The sequence below is a fragment of the Diadema antillarum genome, unplaced genomic scaffold (assembly GCF_040938485.1).
Source record: "Diadema antillarum isolate AM-2024a unplaced genomic scaffold, OU_Dant_1.0 seq00000662_RagTag, whole genome shotgun sequence".
NCBI classification, from domain to species: Eukaryota; Metazoa; Echinodermata; class Echinoidea; order Diadematoida; family Diadematidae; genus Diadema; species Diadema antillarum.
The window spans coordinates 954,529-977,077 of NW_027271574.1; the positions used below are offsets into that span (position 1 = coordinate 954,529).

Consider the following 22,549-nt stretch of genomic DNA (forward strand, 5'->3'; position numbering starts at 1 on the left):
ACCAGAGGGAGCTGGAAGGCATTGACCAATGAAAGCGAAGCTGTAGTGACTGCGAAGGACTGTAAGCATGGATGGGATGCTGATGGTGCAACAGTGCCTATGATGCACAAGACACACCTGCTGATGGAGGTGTGGGCCTGACTTTCTTGACTGCGCGCTGTGCGTTCCGAGGGGCCATGGATGCTGCCCGAATGTCACGACGCGGCCCCTCATCAGTCTTGCCTTCTGGAGAAGGAAATGATGTTGACTGTTTTGGAAGGCATTCCTTCTTGCTTTGTTTGCTATGAATTCACTGCCAGAGGACCGAGAAATCGCCATGAGTGCCACCAGCTTCTCCTGCCGCACATTCCATTTGATGGCTGTTCCAGGCACGGGCCAGCGCCGTGCAATTTTTCCTGGTGACAGTTATACTACGTAACAGCAGTTCTAACTATGCGTGACGTCATAATCGTGCTCTGACAGTCTCCGGTGGGCTGTCTTGAGGTGGATCCTGATTCAGGCACCACCTTGTCTGCCATGATGCCAAAATGTGTGCGATGCTGTATCTAAAGGACGAGGCGCAGGAGGCGATTGGGCCCCTTTGGACTTCATTCAAAATAATTAGGACAGGACTAGACTTGTGTCTTTATTTTATTACCGACTAGGAAAAACCATGAAAAATTGCCGAGAAGAAAAATGAAGTGTTTCATAAAAAGAGGAGAGCTGTCATTTCAGACAGCAAAAAGCCCACAACACCCGGTATTCCCAAGCGGTCTCCCATCCAAGTACTGACCAGGCCCTACGCTGCTTGACTACGGTGGTCGGACGAGAACCGGTATATTCAGCGTGGTATGGTCGTAGGCGACATACCTAAAGACTTTAGCTGATTTATGCTTGTCCTCAACCTCACGGACGAACTATTTTACAGCACGCCCCGTCTCTGCCTTCAGAGGGAGCTTGAAGGCATTGACCAATGAAAGCGAAGCTGTAGTGACTGCGAAGGACTGTAAGCATGGATGGGATGCTGATGGTGCAACAGTGCCTATGAGGCACAAGACACACCTGCTGATGGAGGTGTGGGCCTGACTTTCTTGACTGCGCGCTGTGCGTTCCGAGGGGCCATGGATGCTGCCCGAATGTCACGACGCGGCCTCTCATCAGTCTTGCCTTCTGGACAAGAAAAATGATGATAACTGTTTTGGGAGGCATTCCTGCCATATGAATTCTTGCTTTGTTTGCTATGAATTCACTGCCAGAGAAGGCCGAGAGATGGCCAGGAGTGCCACCGCCTTCCCGTGCCGTACATTCCTTTTGATGGCTGTCCCAGGCACGGGCCAGCGCCGTACATATTTTTCCTGGTGACAGTTATACTACGTAACAGCAGTTCTAACTATGCGTGACGTCATAATCGTGCTCTGACAGTCTCCGGTGGGCTGTCTTGAAGTGGATCCTGATTCAGGCACCACCTTGTCTGCCATGATGCCAAAACGTCTGCGATGCTGTATCTACAGGACGAGGCGCAGGAGGCGATTGGGCCCCTTTGGACTTCATTCAAAATAATTAGGACAGGACTAGACTGGTGTCTTTATTTTATTGCCGACGAGGAAAAACCAAGAAAAATTGCCGAGAAGAAAAATAAAGTGTTTCATAAAAAGAGGAGAGCAGCCATTTCAGACAGCAAAAAGCCTACAACACCCGGTATTCCCAAGCGGTCTGCCATCCAAGCACTGACCAGGCCCTACGCTGCTTGACTACGGTGTTCGGACGAGAACCGGTATATTCAGCGTGGTATGGTCGTAGGCGACAAACCTTCAGACTTTAGCTCATTTATGCTTGTCCTCAACCTCACGGACGAACGGTTTTACAGCACGCCCCGTCTCTGCCACCAGAGGGAGCTTGAAGGCATTGACCAATGAAAGCGAAGCTGTAGTGACTGCGAAGGACTGTAACCATAGATGGGATGCTGATGGTGCAACAGTGCCTATGATGCACAAGACACACCTGCTGATGGAGGTGTGGGCCTGACTTTCTTGACTGCGCGCTGTGCGTTCCGAGGGGCCATGGATGCTGCCCGAATGTCACGACGCGGCCCCTCATCAGTCTTGCCTTCTGGAGAAGGAAAATGATGATGACTGTTTTGGGAGGCATTCCTGCCATATGAATTCTTGCTTTGTTTGCTATGAATTCACTGCCAGAGAAGGTCGAGAGATGGCCAGGAGTGCCACCAGCTTCCCCTGCCGTACATTCCTTTTTATGGTTGTCCCAGGCACGGGCCAGCGCCGTGCAATTTTTCCTGGTGACAGTTATACTACGTAACAGCAGTTCTAACTATGCGTGACGTCATAATCGTGCTCTGACAGTCTCCGGTGGGCTGTCTTTAAGTGGGTCCTGATTCAGGCACAACCTTGTCTGCCATGATGCCAAAACGTCTGCGATGCTGTATCTACAGGACGAGGCGCAGGAGGCGATTGGCCCCCTTTGGACTTCATTCAAAATAATTAGGACAGGACTAGACTGGTGTCTTTATTTTATTGCCGACTAGGAGAAACCATGAAAAATTGCCGAAAGAAAAATGAAGTGTTTCAGAAAAAGAGGAGAGCAGCCATTTTAGACAGCAAAAAGCCTACAACACCAGGTATTCCCAAGCGGTCTCCCATCCCAGTACTAACCAGGCCCTACGCTGCTTGACTACGGTGTTCGGACGAGAACCGGTATATTCAGCGTGGTGTGGTCATAGGCGACATACCTTCAGACTTTAGCTCATTTATGCTTGTCCTCAACCTCACGGACGAACGGTTTTACAGCACGCCCCGTCTCTGCTACCAGAGGGAGCTTGAAGGCATTGACCAATGAAAGCGAAGCTGTAGTGACTGCGAAGGACTGTAACCATAGATGGGATGCTGATGGTGCAACAGTGCCTATGATGCACAAGACACACCTGCTGATGGAGGTGTGGGCCTGACTTTCTTGACTGCGCGCTGTGCGTTCCGAGGGGCCATGGATGCTGCCCGAATGTCACGACGCGGCCCCTCATCAGTCTTGCCTTCTGGAGAAGGAAAATGATGATGACTGTTTTATGAGGCATTCCTGCCGTCTGAATTCTTGCTTTGTTTGCTATGAATTCACTGCCAGAGAAGGTCGAGAGATGGCCAGGAGTGCCACCAGCTTCCCCTGCCGTACATTCCTTTTTTATGGTTGTCCCAGGCACGGGCCAGCGCCGTGCAATTTTTCCTGGTGACAGTTATACTACGTAACAGCAGTTCTAACTATGCGTGACGTCATAATCGTGCTCTGACAGTCTCCGGTGGGATGTCTTGAAGTGGATCCTGATTCAGGCACCACCTTGTGTGCCATGATACCAAAACGTCTGCGATGCTGTATCTACAGCACGAGGCGCAGGAGGCGATTGGGCCCCTTTGGACTTCATTCAAAATAATTAGGACAGGACTAGACTGGTGTCTTTATTTTATTGCCGACGAGGAAAAACCAAGAAAAATTGCCGAGAAGAAAAATAAAGTGTTTCATAAAAAGAGGAGAGCAGCCATTTCAGACAGCAAAAAGCCTACAACACCCGGTATTCCCAAGCGGTCTGCCATCCAAGCACTGACCAGGCCCTACGCTGCTTGACTACGGTGTTCGGACGAGAACCGGTATATTCAGCGTGGTATGGTCGTAGGCGACAAACCTTCAGACTTTAGCTCATTTATGCTTGTCCTCAACCTCACGGACGAACGGTTTTACAGCACGCCCCGTCTCTGCCACCAGAGGGAGCTTGAAGGCATTGACCAATGAAAGCGAAGCTGTAGTGACTGCGAAGGACTGTAACCATAGATGGGATGCTGATGGTGGAACAGTGCCTATGATGCACAAGACACACCTGCTGATGGAGGTGTGGGCCTGACTTTCTTGACTGCGCGCTGTGCGTTCCGAGGGGCCATGGATGCTGCCCGAATGTCACGACGCGGCCCCTCATCAGTCTTGCCTTCTGGAGAAGGAAAATGATGATGACTGTTTTGGGAGGCATTCCTGCCATATGAATTCTTGCTTTGTTTGCTATGAATTCACTGCCAGAGAAGGTCGAGAGATGGCCAGGAGTGCCACCAGCTTCCCCTGCCGTACATTCCTTTTTATGGTTGTCCCAGGCACGGGCCAGCGCCGTGCAATTTTTCCTGGTGACAGTTATACTACGTAACAGCAGTTCTAACTATGCGTGACGTCATAATCGTGCTCTGACAGTCTCCGGTGGGCTGTCTTTAAGTGGGTCCTGATTCAGGCACAACCTTGTCTGCCATGATGCCAAAACGTCTGCGATGCTGTATCTACAGGACGAGGCGCAGGAGGCGATTGGCCCCCTTTGGACTTCATTCAAAATAATTAGGACAGGACTAGACTGGTGTCTTTATTTTATTGCCGACTAGGAGAAACCATGAAAAATTGCCGAAAGAAAAATGAAGTGTTTCAGAAAAAGAGGAGAGCAGCCATTTTAGACAGCAAAAAGCCTACAACACCAGGTATTCCCAAGCGGTCTCCCATCCCAGTACTAACCAGGCCCTACGCTGCTTGACTACGGTGTTCGGACGAGAACCGGTATATTCAGCGTGGTGTGGTCATAGGCGACATACCTTCAGACTTTAGCTGATTTATGCTTGTCCTCAACCTCACGGACGAACGGTTTTACAGCACGCCCCGTCTCTGCTACCAGAGGGAGCTTGAAGGCATTGACCAATGAAAGCGAAGCTGTAGTGACTGCGAAGGACTGTAACCATAGATGGGATGCTGATGGTGCAACAGTGCCTATGATGCACAAGACACACCTGCTGATGGAGGTGTGGGCCTGACTTTCTTGACTGCGCGCTGTGCGTTCCGAGGGGCCATGGATGCTGCCCGAATGTCACGACGCGGCCCCTCATCAGTCTTGCCTTCTGGAGAAGGAAAATGATGATGACTGTTTTATGAGGCATTCCTGCCGTCTGAATTCTTGCTTTGTTTGCTATGAATTCACTGCCAGAGAAGGTCGAGAGATGGCCAGGAGTGCCACCAGCTTCCCCTGCCGTACATTCCTTTTTATGGTTGTCCCAGGCACGGGCCAGCGCCGTGCAATTTTTCCTGGTGACAGTTATACTACGTAACAGCAGTTCTAACTATGCGTGACGTCATAATCGTGCTCTGACAGTCTCCGGTGGGCTGTCTTTAAGTGGGTCCTGATTCAGGCACAACCTTGTCTGCCATGATGCCAAAACGTCTGCGATGCTGTATCTACAGGACGAGGCGCAGGAGGCGATTGGCCCCCTTTGGACTTCATTCAAAATAATTAGGACAGGACTAGACTGGTGTCTTTAATTTATTGCCGACTAGGAAAAACCAAGAAAAATTGCCGAGAAGAAAAATGAAGTGTTTCAGAAAAAGAGGAGAGCAGCCATTTTAGACAGCAAAAAGCCTACGACACCAGGTATTCCCAAGCGGTCTCCCATCCCAGTACTGACCAGGCCCTACGCTGCTTGACTACGGTGTTCGGACGAGAACCGGTATATTCAGCGTGGTGTGGTCATAGGCGACATACCTTCAGACTTTAGCTCATTTATGCTTGTCCTCAACCTCACGGACGAACGGTTTTACAGCACGCCCCGTCTCTGCTACCAGAGGGAGCTTGAAGGCATTGACCAATGAAAGCGAAGCTGTAGTGACTGCGAAGGACTGTAACCATAGATGGGATGCTGATGGTGCAACAGTGCCTATGATGCACAAGACACACCTGCTGATGGAGGTGTGGGCCTGACTTTCTTGACTGCGCGCTGTGCATTCCGAGGGGCCATGGATGCTGCCCGAATGTCACGACGCGGCCCCTCATCAGTCTTGCCTTCTGGAGAAGGAAAATGATGATGACTGTTTTGGGAGGCATTCCTGCCATATGAATTCTTGCTTTGTTTGCTATGAATTCACTGCCAGAGAAGGCCGAGAGATGGCCAGGAGTGCCACCAGCTTCCCCTGCCGCACATTCCTTTTGATTGCTGTCCCAGGCACGGGTCAGCGCCGTGCAATTTTTTCTGGGGAGAGTTATACTACGTAACAGCAGTTCTAACTATGCGTGACGTCATAATCGTGCTCTGACAGTCTCCGGTGGGCTGTCTTGAAGTGGATCCTGATTCAGGCACCACCTTGTCTACCATGATGCCAAAACGTCTGCGATGCTGTATCTACAGGACGAGGCGCACGAGGCGATTGGGCCCCTTTGGACTTCATTCAAAATAATTAGGACAGGACTAGACTGGTGTCTTTATTTTATTGCCGACTAGGAAAAACCATGAAAAATTGCCGAGAAGAAAAATGAAGTGTTTCATAAAAAGAGGAGAGCAGGCATTTTAGACAGCAAAAAGCCTACAACACCCGGTATTCCCAAGCGGTCTCCCATCCAAGTACTGACCGGGCCGCGAATATTTTTTTCGTACATGGAAACGCTACAGGACATGAATTATTCTTAAGTTTAGCTGAAATTTTGAAGTGCCCAAGCGCGTGGACTTGCCAATTCATTTGTACAGGATGAACGGACTCGCATACTGCACGTACGTGTTCGCTATTCAGTTTTTGTAACATATATTCGATTCGCAGTTAATGAGCGCCCTACGTAACCCATCTGGAAATATGCGGGGAGCCAGCTCAGCTAGCCTAATTGTGATTGGGAGCCAGGGCGTGGCAGCCAGCGTGGATTGGAGAGCAGGTACATGCGTAGTTCACGTGAAATGTAGAACTTTACACGTCACAACTTCTACAGCCATAGGCTTGTGGAATTGATGCCACATTACCAATATTCGTACATGCATAAATAGCCAAATAAGAGCTCTTTCAAAATCTTTTTGCACAACCTTTTTTTTTGTGTGTGTGGATCGGGTACTATAGTATTCGTAACTTATACCGCTACCACAGTAGGCCTTCTCCGTATAACACTACTGCTAGGCTATGATTTATGAAGCGGACGTGTACACTGTATTCACATTCGACTTCTCAGTGCTGCCAGTGAACATGGCGACTCGAGCATCTCGAGTGCACTTTCGAATTACAACGATAGCGACGAGCATCTCGAGTGCACTTTCGATTTACAACGATAAGATCATTACAAATCCACATGTAAACATGTAATAATAGTAGACCGAACTACAGTAGAGTCTAGTTCTGTGTTTTCAAACTGATTAGTTAATTAGAAGTACGCTGTACAGTCGTGTAGGTGATAATCGTCGGCGTGATTGTATCAGACGTACAAGGTGATATGTGTGTGCAATGTGTGTTGTAGAGCTATCGCAAGCGACAATTATTTTCCTGCATGTTGTTCATTGATCGGACAAACCATGTGAGTGCAGTGACATGTTTACGTTCGAACGTATGTACATTCACAACACACACACACACACACACACACACACACCACCTCCCTGCACATACACACACATACACAGGTACTACTACTACTACTAGTAATAGGTAACTCGCTGCATGTGTACACAGAGAGTAGGGCTGTGCGAGTCGAGTCCGTTCATTGTGCACAAGTTGGCGAAGTCCATGCGCTTGCGAACTTCAAAATTTCAACTAAACTTATAAATAATTCATGTCCTGATACTAAAAACTTTCATCGGCTGGGGATGATGAATAATTAAATGACTGAGCTTCAACCAACCTTGAATTGTAGAGGGCAAGCTTTCGTCCTCTCCTGAGGACTTTCTCAAGCCTTAGGCCTATGCAGTGGAGTGTTGTCTTGCTGCCGTTGCCTGCCTTTATTATCCTCCCGTCTGAAAAGAGCATTCCACAACAAGGACGTTGACATTGCATTCAAGAGCTCTAATACCCTGAGAATTAGACTAGTCCATGCTAAAGACAAAGTCCCAAGGCAAATAAGGTCAGGCATTGTATATAAGATCACTTGTGCTGATTGCCATGATTGTTACATCGGGGAAACCAGCAGAACCTTGAACGAGAGACTCAAGGAACACAAAAGGGCACTGAGACTAAACAATCCATCACACTCGGCGATAGCTGAGCACTCTTACAACACAGGACACAACATTGAATGGGATGAGGCACGTATCATTGACTTTGAAAGCAACTGGTTGAAAAGAAAAATAAAGGAAGCACTTTGGATCAGAAGGGTCAATCCAGCTCTCAACAGAGACTCGGGCTATACCCTTTCACCAATCTATGGTCCAGTGATTAATAAAGACAGGCAACGGCAGCAAGACAACACTCCACTGCATAAGGCTTGAGAAAGTCCTCAGGAGAGGACGAAAGCTTACCCTCTACAATTCAAGGCTGGTTGAAGCTCAGTCATTTCATGATTCATGTCCTGTAGCGTTTCCATGTACGAAAAAAATATTCGCGACCGGGCCCTAGGCTGCAAGGCATGACTTCGGTGTTGGGACGAGAACCGGTATATTCAGCGTGCTATGGTCTTAGGCGACGTACTTATAGACTTTAGCTTATTTAAGCTTGTCCTCACGCACGCCCCGGCTCTGCTACCAGAGGGAGCTTGAGGTCATTGACCAATGAAAACGAAGCTGTAGTGTAGTGACTGTGAGAGGCTGTAACCATGGATGGGATGCTGATGGCTATGATGCACAAGACACACCTGCTAATGGAGGTGTGGGCCTGACTTTTTTGACTGCGCGCTGTGCATTGGTTCCTGGCCAGATTTTGTGGTCTTATAATAATTTCTGTAGCAAGGAGGCGCTGCTAGCACAAACGCGAGCACACAAACCCCCTTTTCTTCTACAATTCTATCAAGTTTCATGAAAATGATATGGTTTTGCATGTACAGCATGACATTCATGAACCCCACCTTATCAGGGCACCCCGGATAGGTTTATAGCCAGATTTTTGGGGTCCTTGATGATTTCTGTCATAGATGGGGGGTGGGGGGGGGGTGCTGCCAACACAAAAGGAGCACACGACCCCCCCCCCCCCCCCCGCCCCTTTATATTGTTTTTCTGCAATAAGTAAGGCCGTGTTTATGCTTCCCTTTTTCGGGCCAGAATCAGCGTTTTGAAACGTGATTAGAAACTTCGATAGAAACGTTGATTCAAAACGCCGATCCAAAACGCACAAAAAGGTGCGTTTACGATCGAGGTTTCTGACTAATCACGTTTGACGGGGAAGCATTTAAACGCAACAGCGTTTCTAAACGCGTTTAGAGTGACGTCATCTAAACGCCATTCCGGTTCACGTGAAAAAGCGCGCGCCGCCCGGCCAGCCAGCTACCCTGGCCTGTGCAGTTTTTCCATATACTGTGCACTCTAAGAAAAAAAAGGTTCTCAAATGGTTCTCGTCGGCTCCAAAATGGTTCTCATCAGATGGTTCTCGCAAAATGGTTCCGATGAGCACCTATAAATGGTTCCCAATCGAAATGGTTCCGTTCGTCACCATTTGCTAGTATGCGACCCAGTCCCCGAGTGTTATTTGTGGTACTCCTGCAGGTCAAACAATATCTTTAGGTCCACTTTCATTTTTCCCCTTGCTGTATATTCGAATGTCAGATGTAAGAATCACCAAAACTGTGGTATTGGTACAAAAATATTGTATGTGTTTCTACTGCTGTGATAATAAAAAGTACATATTGTTTTTATCGTAGACTAATGACTTCTCTTGGCTGCGTGCCAACTGACAGCTGCCACCATCCAATTTTAGCGCTCGATCAGATATGCGTACGCGTAAACGTACACATACTAGTACTGCACTGTATATAGGACTACTACGTAGTATGTAACCGCGGCGGCGCGTCGCGGCGGCACGCGCCGCGGCTATGTAGCCCTGTGCTGCCTGCCTAGCCTGCGCCTATGCAAACCTACCACCACATAACGGCAGAGTGCCAATGCAATACCATACATGCAGCGAGCGGCAGACGGCTATAGTGTAGACACTTACACAAACACATCACACCCATATAACGAACGGCACCCGGTAACGTTCATTACTTTTGACAAAGTGGACTGGAAACGTGTCACTGTCAATTTCATTTTCGCCATGGCAGTCATCACAATTTAGGAGAAGAGGTAAGATTTTTAGTTTTAATGTGGTTTTATCTCATTTTTAGATGACATTCGTTCGACGTTGGTACAAAATCAAGGTAGAATGTTACGTGTTAGATTCATCACTCAGTTTTTGTTTTCAGTCAGTGATTAACCTTTAACAGTTAACGGTTAGCTAGATCCTAATGTTAGATCTAATTTGATCGAAGCTGCTATCTTGTGTAATGTTTACCAGGTACAGTAGATCCAGATCTATCAATAACATGTTAGGCTGAGCTGACACTTTACAATTAGAAATTTGGCATAGCAATGGCTCATGGGCTAGCCCGAACAGACGCCGTGCGGGGCCGGAGCATGGCTGTCACGTTTTTACAGCGACTGGGCCGGGCTAAGTTACTTAGCTAGGTATGCATGTAACGTTTAGACATTTCTATGCCTATTAAAAATAGAGTCTACTAACTGCGAAACATAGCCCAAACGCCGAACGCAAAGATAACTGTGTACAAGGAGCGCCCCGGGGCAAGGTCTTTACCGTCTACATGCAATAAGGAAATTTGTTCTAATGACTATTAATGTTAGAAGCTTATATTAAAGTTACAATGTATAACTGTCAGTGTTAACGTTAGAGCCAATAGAGGTCTGTCTACAGCCCAGTAGGCCTAACTGTTCGGTCAAAATCTCTTCAGTATGTTTTCAGGCTTGTTCTTAGTGAGGAGTCACGCCATGTAATGCCGTGTTCTGTTTATCGAATTATAGCAATGACATTGTTTTATTAACGCGGTGAGGTCTATTGTATCTTTCAATTCATATATCAGGGAAGTGGACACACCAACATGCACAGAAACCAGGGAACAAGTAACTCTGGCCGGGACGATGAAGCAGTACGTACGTGTTTGGGTCGCTGGTGCGGTTGAATAGGGAAAAAGGTAGACTCTACATTGATCAGAGAGACAGCCCGTGACAGACCGTTGACAACATCGGCCAGAACCATAGGCTTACCACTAGCCAAGAATGAGCTGGGTGGCCACAAGAATTAATCGATCAGAATAAGAGCCCGGGATAGCCCATTTGCAGCATCAGCCAGAACCCTGGGCTAGTCGAGAATGAGCTGTGTGGCTGAGACGATACATCGACCAGAATGACAGCCTGTGATAGCCCGTTGACAGCATCAAACAGAACCGATGGGCTAGTCAAGAATGAGCTGGGTGACCAAAAGAATACATCGATCAGAATGACAGTTTTAGCCCGATAGCCCGTTGACAGCATCGACCAGAAACCTACGCTAGCCAAGAATGAGCTGAGTCAAAGAAAACACACTGATGCTGCCAGAGAAAACCTTTGAGAAATATGTAGATAGGGTAGGTAAGTTTGTTTGCATTGACTTATAGTGTATTTTATAGCTGCTCTTTCAGAATCTGCCGTCAACCAAATATTCATGTCAGGCGACTTTTTGTTGGTTTGTGTGATGGAGGGTCAGATGTTTTGTTATGATCCCAATACAGTATTTGCAACTTACAATGTACCAGTTATAATGTTTCACTATAATTTGCATTTTACAGCTTTGAATCAACTGTATTGGGGGGGGGGGGGGTAGACGTAATGAGATCAGACCAGATGCCAATCTGAGAAGTGGAGTCATTCATACAGACTGTAGTTCTAAACTTTAAAAGCACAAAAGGAAAATGCTCTTTATGATTCTCCAGTCATTGTGTGGTCGATTTCTGCACACTTTTAAAGTTTGCACCTAGACTGGTAAAACTTATTGCATTTATACCCACGCAGGAATTACGTATTGTGTAGAGAATTGAAGATTATGTAATTTATTTCAAAGCACTGATGCACCTCTTGTCACCAGTTTATATTGCTTTTGCAGAAATACAAAATGTACATGTGTGGTGTTTAAAAGACTGTTGGCAAATTTGGTGAACAAAATGACAAATGCTAACAACATATTATTGTCATAGGCAGGTTATAGGACAGCAAATTCAAACCTCAGCTTTAGGCCTGCATATAGTTTACTCTAATGAATTTGTTGCTCTGCTTTTAAAAAAGTGTAAATGAAGAGTTTGTTCGCAAAAACCGATAAGTCCATATTTGCCAAATGGAGATATTTGCGATTAAAGGTCAAGAAAAATAAAGAGAACAATAAGAAAATTTTTGCTTTTTTTGACCATAACTTCAAAAATGTACCTCTATATGTAGTAACCAATATAAAGGTATTATTTTGTACTTTATGACAGAGACCGTACTTCAAAATCTTAAAAAATGGACTTATCGGTTTTTGCTATCAAACTCTTCAAATTTTTATCGATTCCCAATGTTATATATTTTAGATCATGGTTGAAGAATTTTGTTCATTTATGCTTGTGAAACTGTGTGGGTGTGGTATCCTAGCTCTTTTCCCCTTGGGATTCTTATTATCCTTCTCATTATAAAACAATGTGTTCTTTTCTTTTCTTTTCTTTTCTTTTTTGTGTGTGTTTTCGTAGGACATGCTGTAAATTGTCAGAAGTCATGATTTCGTTAACCTGAATTGATACTCTTCTTGTATTTGCAGTTGTATAGATGTGTCTATGGTGCTTTCAAATTGCAGAACAACAACAACAACAAAAAAGGTCACTCGTATACAAAGATAAGTTAATTCAAGTACTCGACGTTATGAATGTGAAGTGAAGTGAAGTCATACTGAAGAAGTGTAAAGCTTCTCCTATCGGAAGTATCATACAGTACCAGCAATATAATGTATGTTTTCTGTGACAATACCAAAGGTCCTGTTTAATGGAATTGTTTTCCTGCCCTTTGTAGTTGCTTTTAGGACAAATATGCGTTAAAAGGAAAAAAAAAACAACAACACCGAACAAACTAGCAAATATGTGGAAAAAGTTCCTCATACTACTTAAGCAGGTAATGTACTTGCCTTCTGCCTATCTTATGACTTACACAATTACTGTATCTCATCCATGCAGGAATTATTTCACAGAGAATTAGAAATTTTGTTATGTATTTCAAAAGCCTGATGCACCTCTTGCTATTTCATGATCTGTACAGAGATGTGTGATGGTGTTTCAAGAACTGCTCAGTACACAAATGACAAATATTGTGGAAAAAGATTAGTGAACAAATGAAAATATTTTGTTAAGAATATTTGACAGATTATAACATGACAAATACAAACCTCACCTTTAGATTGTTAAAGTGAAGGTGAATAAATACATTTCTGCGAATTTGTGAAAGAGCAAATTTCTATGGTTTTCAGTTATTGAGTAATGTTTCATGAAAAAAATATTGGTGAATGTCATGTACATGTATTCATGCTTGTGAAACTGTGTGTGCATGGGTGTGTTATCCTTGCTCTTTTTTTTTCCAGTGTCAATGATAATGTATGATATGCTGATGTATTGCTAATACATATGTATACATGTTTTGAACGTATGTTTGACTGATGAGATGAAATTCAGATGAATTCATTTCATTTCAAATGAGTTTGTGATGCACATTTTCAATGCAGATAGGTAATGTACCTTTAAGAATGGTGCCAGTGAAGCACCTTACCAGCACTGCATGTGAAACACACCAAAAATACACAGACATCAATTCACATACTACATTCTAAGAAAAAAAAAAAAGGTTCTTTTGAGCACCATTAAATGGTTCTCAGCACTGTCACAATAGCGACACCTTTTTTGGAGCCTGTGAGAACCTTTTTTAAATGGTGCCTGTCAGCACCTTTTAACAATGGTGCCCATTAGAACCTTTTCCAATGAAATGGTTCTCATGAGCACCTTTTGAAAAGAGTCAAAAAGGTGCCCATCTTTAGTCAAAAAGGTGCCCATGGGCACCTTTTAAATGGTACTCACGAGCACCATTTCATCGGGAAAAAGGTTCTAATGGGCACCTTTTGCAAAAGGTGCCGACAAGCACCATTTAGAAAAGGTTCTCACGAGCACCTAAAAGGGTGTCGCTATTGTGACAGTGCTGAGAACCATTTAATGGTGCTCGAAAGAACCTTTTTTTCTTAGAGTGTGGGGCGGACAATGACAATCACACCGTCCGCCCCACATTCCACACATTGTATAGGCTACTGCTTCTATGACAAGCCGCATTGTCGCTGGTTTCGGTATCTTTTAGAGTACAAAATGATCATATTTTGAAAATTGCAAGGATTGACAAAAATGGTCCTAAAATCATAACACATTAACCAGAATTAACAAACTTGGTGTCATTGTATTGGAAAAAAATGGCCTTTCCAATAGTGTGCAAAATAATGACATATTTGCAACAATATTGGTGAAAATAAAACTCTTAGGTGTTCCGTTCTTTCTGGGCCACCCTGTGTAGTTCTGTGGTCGCGACTGACCAGTCGCTGCGACAAGTACAACTCTTCTTCTTCTTTCGTATGAATATACGTATGGTAGATCTGCATGGTAATCTTACGCTACACCCTGAAGTTGGATGGTCCGGTTGACCAGGGCGCCCATCAGATCAGATAGGTCAATTATGCCATCGGGGGTGGGGTGAGAGTTGAAGTGTTGGGCAGGTAAAGATGACGTGGTCTGTCGTCTGCTCGTGTGCACCACGACGCATGCTGGTGATTCCCGTGGTCCCCAACCGTAGGCCTACATGTTGGCATTGAATCTTCCCATCTCCGTCCACAGACGATTGATCGTTAACCAATAGACGCTGGAAGTGAGGTAATTCAACAGTGTAGTACTGCATCCTTGTAAATTAGTATTCATTTATTACGAGCTCTTTCTTGAAGACATGACATCATTTTATAATTGAATATGACAATAATAATCAAATTTTCCACAAGCTCCTTCGTGGAGATATTTTTTATGAGCTCCCTCGTGGAGACTTCCAATATAAGTTCCCTCGTGGAGACGTTTATTATGAGCTCCCTTGTGGAGACATTTATCATGAGCTCCCTCGTGGAGACTTTATATTCTATATACTGTCTGATTTTTATGTCGGTATTGTCAGGAGAAAATTAGTTCTTAATAGGAGCCCATTTTTCTCTCTTCTATCCTCTTTCTGTTTAAAACAAAAACAACATAACCCAAACCTTCCGAGATAACTTGGAGCCAGCTGGAGCTTTGGTCCAAGGGGGAGCAGTCTGCAGGGGCGGATCCAGGAATTCCGTAAAGAGGGGGCGCGTTTACAAAATTAAAGTGGGCGCAGGCACCCTTCCTCCCATTTTTTTTCTTTTTATTTCTTTTGTTTCAACAAAAAATAAAGGGGGGGGGGGGACGTGCACCGGTTGCGGTCCTCCCTGGATCCGCCCCTGAGTCTGTGAATTAATGTGGGTGTGTCGTCCTTTCCCAACTCTTTCCACTCTTGCGGCTTTGCTCAGGGCAGCTGCAGCATGACGAGAGAAAGGGTGAGGTGATCGCATGGGGTTGACGATCTAGACATTGGGCTTCTGTCGCCATGCTTGCGTAGCGGATGAATGTCTTCAGTGAGAGACTTACCCTGCGTGAACTTGTCCATAAGATTCTCTCGGCGCAGCTTACAACTAGGTGGCATAATCTCTGCAAGGACTGGACAAGTTTTGTGGGGGTTGGGACAGTCAATAAAAGACAAAGAAATGACTTGCGCTCAAACCAAGAAGGCTACTCAAGGATACGTCTGAGCCGTCTCCAAAGTAACAAGGTGACAACTATTAGTCACCAATAGGTCTACGCCCCGGGTCTACGTCTCCTCAAGCTCGCGGAGACGTCTCGGAGACCTCGCGGGCAAACTAGTCTCCGTATCTTGGAGACGTCGCGGAGACGTCACAGAGACGTTTTTTGATACCATTTATGGAGTCTGGAAAAGCATTAAAAATGGAACATCTTCGATCTTCTCGCAGCTCACGGAGATCAGGCTATAGTCTCCACACTGCAAAAAGTCCGGTGTTAAATAGTGAACACCGAGCTGGTGTTAAATTTTCGGTGCTCATTTATTGTGTTAAATTAACACCTACGGGTGTCATTTCCAAAATTTAAACTGTTTTTTGAAGAGTTTCTTAGTAACTGCACTTCTTGTTGATTTTTAATTTGAACAAGACGATCAAGAATTTTACATTAAAATACTAGATTTTTGAAAAAATGTGAAATTAAATTTACACCAAAGTAACACCAGCTGGTGTGGTCCCTTATTGAAGCTGGACGGGTGTTAAACCATTGATATTAACACCAGCAAATATCAAATCAACACCATGTGGTGTCATTTTTTAATTAACACCAATAAAGTGTCAAAATAACACCAGGTACAGTGTCAAATTAACACCACGAAGTGTCAGGTGAACACTTTTCAACACCATCACAGTGCATTTTTAACACCTGTGGGTGTGGTCCTTTATTGAAGTTTGATCGGTGTTAGATTTAACACCCGTGGTGTTAAATCTAACATAGCTGTTTTTACAGTGCAGGAAACGTCTCCGATACCACACCCTGACCAGCGAGACTCGTAACCAGGTCGACATAGTTTCACTGAAAAGTCAATGAAATACCCACTTAATCCAAACAACGATTGTGCTATCGTTGATCGAGCGGCATCATCGCTCGAATAATCTTCTGGTCTAGCGTAAATCAAAATTATTATCATTATCATAGTATCGCGAATGCAAAGAATTCACTTTGCTCTCAGTAAAAGCTGAAATATTACTGCAAGACAGTCATTATGTGACTGATATAATATTTCTTAAAATAAACATAAAAACCTATAAATCACTATATGAATGAAGAGCTACTAGGTGTGAGTTGACCCAATTAGTTATGATCAGTACAATTTCCTGATCATCCGTGCGCTACCCCTTAAATTTTAGACGTTTCATAATTTGTGCGCATGCTTATGGCCAGTGTGTATGCACTCCTGTTCTATCGCCTATCAAACCTCTTTTTGCATTTCTCTGAAAGCATGCATATCAACTAGCTGTCCCAAATAATTCACAATTAAGATGAATATGAAACTCACATAGAACAGTAAATGCACTTGTGGACAGCTATTCCTCTCACTTATCAAATTCATAATCTATTATTATTAATCAATATTGTTAGATATCAATATGCGTACCATTATGCCATGCAATTGCAAGAAGTATTTGTATTGCTTGAAGTATAAGTATTGTTATGGCAACCACAAGGCACTTGCAACCTGCCTTACGTATATATTATGTGTCAGTCTGCAACCTATATACTAATGATATACTAATAATCTCACGACTCCGATTGGGATCACACAAACAATATCATTTCAAATTTGTTGAAGCCTGAAATATCGGAATAATGAATGATGTCGAGTATCAATTATCGTTAATCTTTTTTTTTTCTCTTACTGAACCCTTGAATCGTTATTAGTCAATGATACTGAATCATGACCAGAATAATCACTGACAACTATATATACTGACTTCCTCTACAAATTTAAGTTAGATCACTGTATATCAATACAACGCCATCGGCATTCACCTCTCCATCTCTCATCGGTTTATAGTCACCTCGTCTACAGCCACTTTGTCTATTTTCCAATTGGTCTACTGGCATATCGTCTATTACCGATTAGTCTAATACCCATTTGGTCTACAACTCGTTTTGTCCAGTACCCATATTGTCTAATAGTCACTTTGCCCACTACCCGTATTGTCTAATACCCAACTCGTCTAAGGAGCATTTCGTCTACAAAACAATTGATCTAATAGCCAAATCGTCTACACTCACAATGTCTATTTGCCATGTCGTCTAATATCTATTTTGTCTACTACTAGTTAGTCTACTCCCACCTCGTCTACAAGTCATTTAGTCTACATTCACTTTGTCTAGTTATCATATCGTCCAACCCTTAGTTTGTCCATACCCAATATGGTCTATACCCATCTGGTCTACTCCCAACTCGTCTACTCCCAATTGGTCTACTCCCAACTGGTCTACTCCCAACTGGTCTACTCCCAATTGGTCTACTCTCTACTCGTCTACTCCCAATTGGTCTACTCCCAACTGGTCTACTCCCAATTGGTCTACTCCCAACTGGTCTACTCCCAATTGGTCTACTCCCAACTCGTCTACTCCCAACTCGTCTCCTCCCAATTGGTCTACTCCCAGCAACTCGTCTACTCCCAATTGGTGTACTCCCAACTGATAGGGTTTTACTCTCAACAATTTACCCAAACTGATCATTTCCATCTGGTCATGCTAATAATGAATATACCACTTTGTCTAGTGTCCAGTCCGTCTCACTGTCATGAACTATTCATATTAAACCTGCCCTTGATTAGCACAAAAATCAATATTACTATTAGACTATTCTAGTTGTTAATTATTCCGCACATGGTATGCTGAATATAAAGACATACTAATCAATGGTGAGACATGACTATCCAGTCTACATTCTGGCCGTAAAATAACTAAATAATGATAAACTAGCTCAGTTACAATCCTCCATCACAAACGAATTGTCAGTCATACGTAACGGAATTACATTTCGACCGACCACCCCAGTCCACCCGTACCTCCATGTAGTTTGCAGGCACAAACCCTTGTTGGTTGTAGAGGAGTCTGCGCCAAGACTACTATATGCACCACTTCGGCACTGTCCCATAGGCCCTGTGTTGTAGCTTCTCCCAACAGCCTTTGAGTCCAGAAACACCTTTTCATGTTTATTAGGCAGAGCTTCATTCTGAGAGGATTGTCATGGTAACCGTGATTGACATGTCCTATGGGGGCCTGTCTCGCTAACCCCCACTGAGATAAAGGTCAACCTGAGTAGAAAGCCAGATGGTGGTTTGAACTGTTATGTAACACCTCGGAATGTACTTTCTAGAGCAAGAAATGCTCCATTCTGTCTGCAATGAGAGACCACCTCCTTGCATGAGGAACCAAGGAACTATCCCAGCCATTCCCTTTCTGTTCATTCGTTTTCTTCTTTTCTCTCTTTTCAAGCTCTCACTAGATCTTTTTTCTTTCTGTCCGTCTGTCTACTCTTCATAATTACTGAATCATGTCAAGACCAACATGATTTTTCCCTCTATTTTCACCTTTCTCTCAATAAATCTCTTTATGAAAGAAATACTACAAAAGGCCTAAATCATTCTCTGTTTTTGTACATTGAAAATTCACTCCCCATTTGCATTAATAGCTGAACAAGTTTGTAGGTTTTTGTTGTGTTTTTTTTATATCAGTCTACCTTACATGTATAGTTTTCTTGGCCTCTGGCCGACATACTTATCCAATGTGTCATATAACTCCTTCTTTCATATTTCTATAATATTTCATGAAGGGCTATACAAGATTGTACAAAACTACTGATATGTCTATACGAGCCTAACCTTTATCTGTTTAAGAAAAAAAAAAGATAATAGCTATAATAAGCTTTTACATTGTATGTGGCATTCTGATTTAATTGTGAATGCGAGTTTACATATATATAAAAACCCAAGTTAATTCACCTATTTATGCATGGTGCCTGCTTATCATGCATTTTATCAAATTCGCCTTCTTGGAAGTTTGAGATAAATCTACTAAGGCTTATTCATCTACAGTAATAGATTTGTAGCAGCACGTACCCCGTTAGTCTGACTATAAGTCACCGGCCGAGAGAGGGAGCTATTTCAATCGGTATTATATAATCATGTTACTCTCTCTGGACGCTCCCCGATGGCAAAAGAAGAATCAAAAGAGCTAATTTTTGCTGACCAGTCCTTTGACCACGGTTATGTAAAAAGGTACACGTAGGCTTATCCCATAATACCTGCCACGTAGCCCCCTTTCCCTAACATTAACCGTGGACATAGCTTTTTCTCTCACTCTGGCTCCTCAACCTCCAAAGGAGATGGACATAGACCATCGCTCTCCTGCGTCCGATACAAAAGGGAGATGTAATATTATGCTTTACAGAGTCAAGTCCATCCCGTATTGAGTCAGTTTTACATTGTACTATAATTCTTGGAGTTCATACAATGCACCACATCGGTGAGGTGCATGTTTCAAGCAACATTAATTCTAAATAGTTGTGGAACAATTACTACGAAGATGAGATGCCTTCCTGTCATACTTGCGGACGCTGCATGAGGCTTGCATCAAAGCTCATCATCTCGCATCTCCTCCCCATCGACAACCCCGTCGTCAATGACTAAGGATGAACTTCATCTATGTCCAGCTCACCACGAATTAGCGTAAATTTATTGTGAATCTCCAAGTGGGATCGCATCCTTAACAATCGATGTCAACGCTATTGATGTGAGTGCCGGGCGACGACGAGGCGGCGAACACCGGTCCCGTTCCAGACAGTACGTGTACACGTCAGCATCTCGACCCGGAGTTCATCGTGGCAGTGCGCACTGCAGTTCGCGATCGCGATTGAGGTCCCCTTTGGAGAGTGACGTGGCCGCTATTTTACGCTGGAAGCGACTTGGGACTCTGTTCGGACTGTCGCGGTGGTTCGTAACTTATGCACCCTTTTATTTGTATTACCGCTCCTAATAATTATAATCATATGTATGTCCCCTCAATTTTAAGACCTCCTTTTAAACGTTTTGACCAAATATAATTTGGTGTGATTGCTCATGGAGAGTCGTAAATAACCAATACCCTGATTGATTCATATTCTGGGGGAAATACCCTATAATTATCACCTGCGTGTGATATAATGAGGTACACGACAATAAAGCGTGTATAGTATTGAAACCTTAAATATTCTGTTGTCAACGCCCATTATTACAATTAGTAATTGTCGAGTGGAGTCATAACTCAAGGCGTTGGAATATGGCTGTATGACGAGAGTGTGTTTGGTGTGTAGTTTGTTACACAACAAAAATAATATCTTGCCACATTAACACGCCCCGAGGCCTACCTTCCAACAAAGTGGTGACCCCGACGTGATCTTAAAGAGGTGTGATTCCACTCCATTTGATAATATGACTTTATAATACCCATGTTGTAGTTGACAACCACACACGCACTTAGTGTGAACCATACTATCTGAGCATATTCTTGCTACTATATAGGCTCATACCACATAGATTGGCAATTTTGTGTTATGCTTACGTAATATGTATGTTGCTGTCTGTTAAGTTTGCAAATTATTCACGATTGTTTGTGGGCCTAATAGTTCGTATTCAGTAGCAAATTGCTGCGGCAGTGACCGATACCACATAACACTCCGGTCAGGACCTTGCGCCCTCGTTAGGCGATTTTATTCTTGCGTGAAGAGATTGTAACCATGGCCACCGAAAGTGCGGAGCAAACTCTATCCCCAGCGGCCTCGCCTGCAAAAGAGCCCGAGGAACGCTCACTCATAGGCACAGTTTCTATCAAATTGCCCCCATTTTGGGCAAACGACCCTCAAATTTGGTTCGCACAAGCGGAGGCACAGTTTAGCACGCGCGGCATTTCTAAAGAGGAGACAAAATACGCCTATGTTATCGCCGCATTGTCACCCGAAGTGGCGCAGGATGTGCGTGACTTAATTGTTAACCCACCGTCTGCCAACCAATATACCAAACTGAAACAAACTCTCATAGCACGAATGTCCGAATCTGAACAGCGCCGCGTTAAGCGACTCCTAACTGAGGAGGAACTCGGCGATCGTAAACCTTCTCAGCTGCTGCGGAGAATGGAACAGCTGGTAGGCGATCAAACGCTAGAAAAGGGTATTCTGAAGCAGCTGTTTCTGCAAAGACTCCCCCAAAATGTCAGACTAATCTTAGCATCTACTTCTGACGCCCTAACTTTGCAGGAGTTGGCCGAGCTCGCGGATCGGATCGTTGATGCCCACGTACCGGGCGTCAATACAATGACAGCTAGCCCTCCGATAATAGCACCAGTAAGCAGTAGTGGGGGAAATTCGAGAGGGGTTACGCCTCCAGCGACGTTGGCACAGCTAACGAGCGAGCTTGCCGAAGTAAAGCGTGCGTTGATTGATCTGACGTTTAGCGTCAAAAAGATGCAGCAGCGGGGACGTAGTCGCAGCCGTAGCACGGCAGGCAGGGGCGCTAAGACCCCCTCGCAACACAACGGCCAGCACGGCCAGCAAAGCCAAGGAGCGAACGCTGCGGCGGCAGCGTCAAGTGATCAGCCAGGAGCTAATACACAGCAGCTATGCTTTTACCACTACCGATTTGGTGCAAACGCACATCGATGCACTCCACCTTGCTCGTACAAGGGAAACGAAGCGACCAGCGGGTAGGCGCGACGACCCCGACTGGTTCCCTTAGCAACAGTCGCCTCTTCTACGTCACTGACAACAATACGCAACAACAATTTTTGATTGACACTGGTGCCGCAGTGTCGGTGTTCCCACCCGGCAAACATGAGCGAAAGTATCCATCCTCTTATCACTTGCGAGCAGCAAACAGCTCCCAAATAGCCACATATGGCCAACGTTCATTAACATTAGATTTGGGTTTGCGCCGTAATTTTAGATGGGTTTTCATAATTGCCGATGTGGCTACACCGATACTCGGTGCCGATTTCTTGCATCACTTCCACTTTTTGGTCGATGTCCAACAACGACGACTGATAGACACAGTAACAAACTTGCATGTCACAGGACAGACTGCGGTTAACGTCGGACTCAACCCCGTCGGCTTA

The 22,549-nt window shown here is 44.5% G+C and overlaps 1 protein-coding gene and 6 non-coding genes across 7 annotated transcripts; 1 reads left to right on the forward strand and 6 right to left on the reverse strand.

Moving 5' to 3' along the window:
* Window positions 1-723: 723 nt before the first annotated feature.
* Window positions 724-842, reverse strand: LOC139736730 (5S ribosomal RNA). The gene has a single exon (XR_011711291.1). It is a non-coding gene; the product is annotated as a 5S ribosomal RNA (ribosomal RNA).
* Window positions 843-1,662: 820 nt separating this feature from the next.
* On the reverse strand, window positions 1,663-1,781 carry LOC139736736 (5S ribosomal RNA). Its single transcript, XR_011711297.1, has one exon. It is a non-coding gene; the product is annotated as a 5S ribosomal RNA (ribosomal RNA).
* Window positions 1,782-2,599: 818 nt separating this feature from the next.
* Window positions 2,600-2,718, reverse strand: LOC139736785 (5S ribosomal RNA). Its single transcript, XR_011711339.1, has one exon. It is a non-coding gene; the product is annotated as a 5S ribosomal RNA (ribosomal RNA).
* An 820-nt stretch (window positions 2,719-3,538) lies between these two features.
* LOC139736737 (5S ribosomal RNA) lies at window positions 3,539-3,657 on the reverse strand. Its single transcript, XR_011711298.1, has one exon. It is a non-coding gene; the product is annotated as a 5S ribosomal RNA (ribosomal RNA).
* An 818-nt stretch (window positions 3,658-4,475) lies between these two features.
* On the reverse strand, window positions 4,476-4,594 carry LOC139736786 (5S ribosomal RNA). Its single transcript, XR_011711340.1, has one exon. It is a non-coding gene; the product is annotated as a 5S ribosomal RNA (ribosomal RNA).
* An 819-nt stretch (window positions 4,595-5,413) lies between these two features.
* On the reverse strand, window positions 5,414-5,532 carry LOC139736789 (5S ribosomal RNA). Its single transcript, XR_011711342.1, has one exon. It is a non-coding gene; the product is annotated as a 5S ribosomal RNA (ribosomal RNA).
* Window positions 5,533-21,179: 15,647 nt separating this feature from the next.
* On the forward strand, window positions 21,180-22,145 carry LOC139736690 (uncharacterized). The gene has a single exon (XM_071647438.1). The coding sequence runs from the start codon at window positions 21,180-21,182 to the stop codon at window positions 22,143-22,145; it is 966 nt and encodes a 321-aa protein (XP_071503539.1).
* Window positions 22,146-22,549: the final 404 nt, after the last annotated feature.

Bases quoted from the DNA above. Each gene is read 5' to 3' on its own strand.
- LOC139736690 (XM_071647438.1), top strand. From the start codon at position 21,180: ATGGCCACCGAAAGTGCGGAGCAAACTCTATCCCCAGCGGCCTCGCCT.